The sequence below is a fragment of the Lutra lutra genome, chromosome 16 (assembly GCF_902655055.1).
Source record: "Lutra lutra chromosome 16, mLutLut1.2, whole genome shotgun sequence".
Lineage (NCBI taxonomy): Eukaryota > Metazoa > Chordata > Mammalia > Carnivora > Mustelidae > Lutra > Lutra lutra.
Window position 1 is genome coordinate 20,596,669 of NC_062293.1, and position 3,146 is coordinate 20,599,814.

General features: G+C 52.7%; 1 protein-coding gene across 2 annotated transcripts; it reads right to left on the bottom strand.

The window, feature by feature from the left end:
• Nucleotides 1-253: 253 nt before the first annotated feature.
• Nucleotides 254-2,715, bottom strand: GAST (gastrin). 2 transcript variants are annotated; one of them, XM_047707988.1, is made up of 3 exons: nt 2,550-2,715; nt 550-765; nt 254-428 (listed from the first exon to the last, which is right to left on the bottom strand). In XM_047707988.1, the coding sequence occupies exons 2-3, from the start codon at nt 758-760 to the stop codon at nt 325-327; spliced, it is 315 nt and encodes a 104-aa protein (XP_047563944.1). In that variant the 5' UTR covers nt 761-765; nt 2,550-2,715; the 3' UTR covers nt 254-324. The 2 variants fall into 2 exon arrangements, with proteins under 2 accessions (XP_047563944.1, XP_047563946.1); XM_047707990.1 differs by lacking the exon at nt 2,550-2,715 and having other exon boundaries at nt 550-783.
• Nucleotides 2,716-3,146: the final 431 nt, after the last annotated feature.

Sequence of the window (3,146 nt, forward strand, 5' to 3'; positions counted from 1 at the left end):
TCTGTCAAATAAATAAATAAAATATTTAAAAAAGAAAAAAAAGAAAGCTGACTCTGGTCGTGACCCCACCACCATTTTCCACCTGCATGAGTAGGTTCAGGGTCAATGTTAAGGTTTGGGGACATCCAGAAGAACAGGTCATGGTCCCTGCCCCCAGGGCAGTGCTCAGTTTTTACCGCTGCCTCAACCCTATCCCCACCAACTCCCCTCTCCTGCCCCACACTTGACACAATGTGATCCATTGGAAGCTAGTTTATTTTGAGTGGTTTTTCATGGGACTGGGCTGGGCTGGGCTGGGCGATGTCTGGGCTTTGAAGCTCCGTTCTAGGGACGCTGGTCCCCTTCCTCAGCACTGCGGCGGCCGAAGTCCATCCATCCGTATGCTGCTTCTTCTTCCTCCACCCATGGTCCCTGCTTCTTGGACAGGTCTGAGGGTCAGAGTTGGGGGGGAACGTGAGGATATGGGAAGGACGTCTAGCTGCTGGAAACCAAGGCCAGGGACAGCCCTGGCTGGGCGAGGCAAGCAGGGACGGCTGTCATAGTTCCTACCTGCCACCAGCTGTGGGGGACCTTGGAACCCCAGCTGCCTTCGCTGGTGAGGGGCTACACCCAGCCGGTCCAGCCAATGTGGCTCCAGGCCCCTATTTGCCCCTGGACCTGAGGGTGCGTCCTGCTGCTGGGAGCCGGGCTTCCAAGCAGCTTCAGAGAAGGTGGCCAGAGCCAGCGCCAGGATCAGCACGCACACACACAGTCGCTGCATCTTGTCTGCAAAGGAAAGAGGGGCAGAGCTGCAAGATAGGGCCATCCAGGCACCCAGAGGCACAGGCCTGGACCAGATGGACTCTAGATCCCTCCCTGCGGGCAGGTACCACGCTGTGTGGGGTTGTGGACTGTCCCTCAGCTTCTCCAGTTCCTGCCAACTCCCCCAGCTCCCAAGCCTTGCCCCCTTTCCTCATCACCTACCTTCATTACAGCAGTGACTTCTCTCAGAGGAATTTACAACATAGAGCAAGGGTTTCCAAACTTCTGCAGAATTTGAGGCTATGTGAGCGGCTCTGTAGCTGTTTCCCTCTTGTAATTTCAAGTGAGCTTTTTTTTTTTTTAAAGATTTATTTATTTATTTATTTGACAGAGAGAGAGATCACAAGTAGACGGAGAGGCAGGCAGAGAGAGAGAGGGAAGCAGGCTCCCTGCTGAGCAGAGAGCCCTATGCGGGACTCGATCCCAGGACCCTGAGATCATGACCTGAGCCGAAGGCAGTGGCTTAACCCACTGAGCCACCCAGGCGCCCCTCAAGTGAGCTTTTAAATAGTCATATCAAGGGCACATTGCAGACGACCTGGTATCTCAGTGGAGACCCCCCCCAGTGTATTCAGTGTGGGGTCGGGTCTCACCGTTTCTTCGCCGCCCGTGGAGGGAAGCTTCTCCCACCATTTTTGCTTAGCTGAGGACTATCCTGTGATTGTAATGAAGCAGTTAAAAATTAAGCTGTTACCGTTTGCTCCTGTGTATCAGGGTGACCTGAGTTTGGGGAGACCATAACATAGAAATAAACAGATACTCAAATGAATCTAAAATTCAAATCTAAAATTCTATTCTCAGCATTTGTGTTCTTTCAGTCTCATTATTCTGATTGGCTTTACCTTCTAGGAACACATTAATAGTAATAAAATAAGACTTTTATCTATTTTTCATAGTGGGGTTCTCTGTTAGATTTCCTTTGGAAGAGAAAGTGTTCTAGGTGCTAAAGGCGCCTGGGTGGCTCAGTGGGTTAAGACTCTGCCTTCAGCTCAGGTTATGATCTCAGGGTCCTGAGATTGAGCCCTGCATCGGGCTCTCTGCTCAGCAGGGAGCCTGTTTCCCCTTCCCCTCTGCCTGCTTCTTTGCCTTCTTGTGATCTCTGTCAAATAAATAAATAAAATCTTAAAAAAAAAAAACAAGGTTAAAAAATCAGTGATCTAGAGCTACACTGGCCCATGCTGGCCACGTGTATTGTCCAATGTGGTAGCTAATAGGCAGATACAGAGCTTTACATTTAAATTAAGTAAAATAAAAAATTCGTCCCCCAGGCCTGCCACCTTTCCAGTGTACTTGTGGCTGGTGGCTACCATATTGGGTGGTGCAGGTACAGACCCCATCATCATGGAAAGTTCTTTCAAACAGCCCTAATCTAGGAAAGAGCTTGAGATGGGATCCAGAAGCCCTGGGCTCCAGTTTCAACCCTTCCCAATAATTTGTGTGACTTTGGGCAAGTCATATCTTCTCGGCCTCAGTTTTTTCACCTAAGAGATGGGAGAAGAGCCTTTGTCTTTCTCACCTTGCAGGACTGGGATGAGCGTGGAGTAAGAGGGTTGAAGTAGCAAGTCAGCTCAAAGGAAAGGTATGGGAACGCCAGTGTGGGTTCTAGAGCTGAGACCTAGTCTGGCCCTGAGATAAGAGAAGGGTGGCAGCCTTGGAGACACGGAGACGTGATCCTGGTACCTTGATGCAGGGAATTGTTCCATCAACCCTCTTCCCCGCCTCTCCACTCCCCTCCTGGGTTCTCTCACCTGCAGAGCTGGGAGATGGGCGATGCTCTAGCCAGCCTGGTGCCTCTTCCTCTCTCTGCTCCTCCTGGTGCTCCTGCCCTGCCTTATAAAGCCCTCAAGGCCCCTCCCAAACCCCAGGAGGTCAGCCTCCGCCACAGCAAGACAAAAGGGCGTGGGCACAGGTCCCTCGCCCCTGCCCTGCCCTGCCATTCATTCAGTCATCTACAAAGGGGAAGGGAGGGGAGTTGACCTTCCTGGCAGTGAGGGGCATGTGCGGGTGGGGGCCTGAAGGCAGACAGGAGACAGCCTTCCTGGGGTCAGGAACAGTGCCCTCCACCCAGACCTTGGGGTGCATCAGCCCTCTAGCTACGTCCCCCTGGGGGGCTGGTGAGGGAGTTGCACCGAGTGACCTTGGTGAGGAAGCATCTTTCATCAGACACTGGTGTTTGAAGAGCAGGGAGCGTGTGGATGTCGAGTGCTGTATCGATCCCCTGTCCCCTCTGCCCGGCTCTACAAACAGGACGTGAGCTAGTTATCGGGGGCAATGGGCCGTAGGCTGATGGCCCTGCCCGCTCCACCTGGGGGGCTGCAGCCCGGTTGCCTCCGTCACCTCCTTTG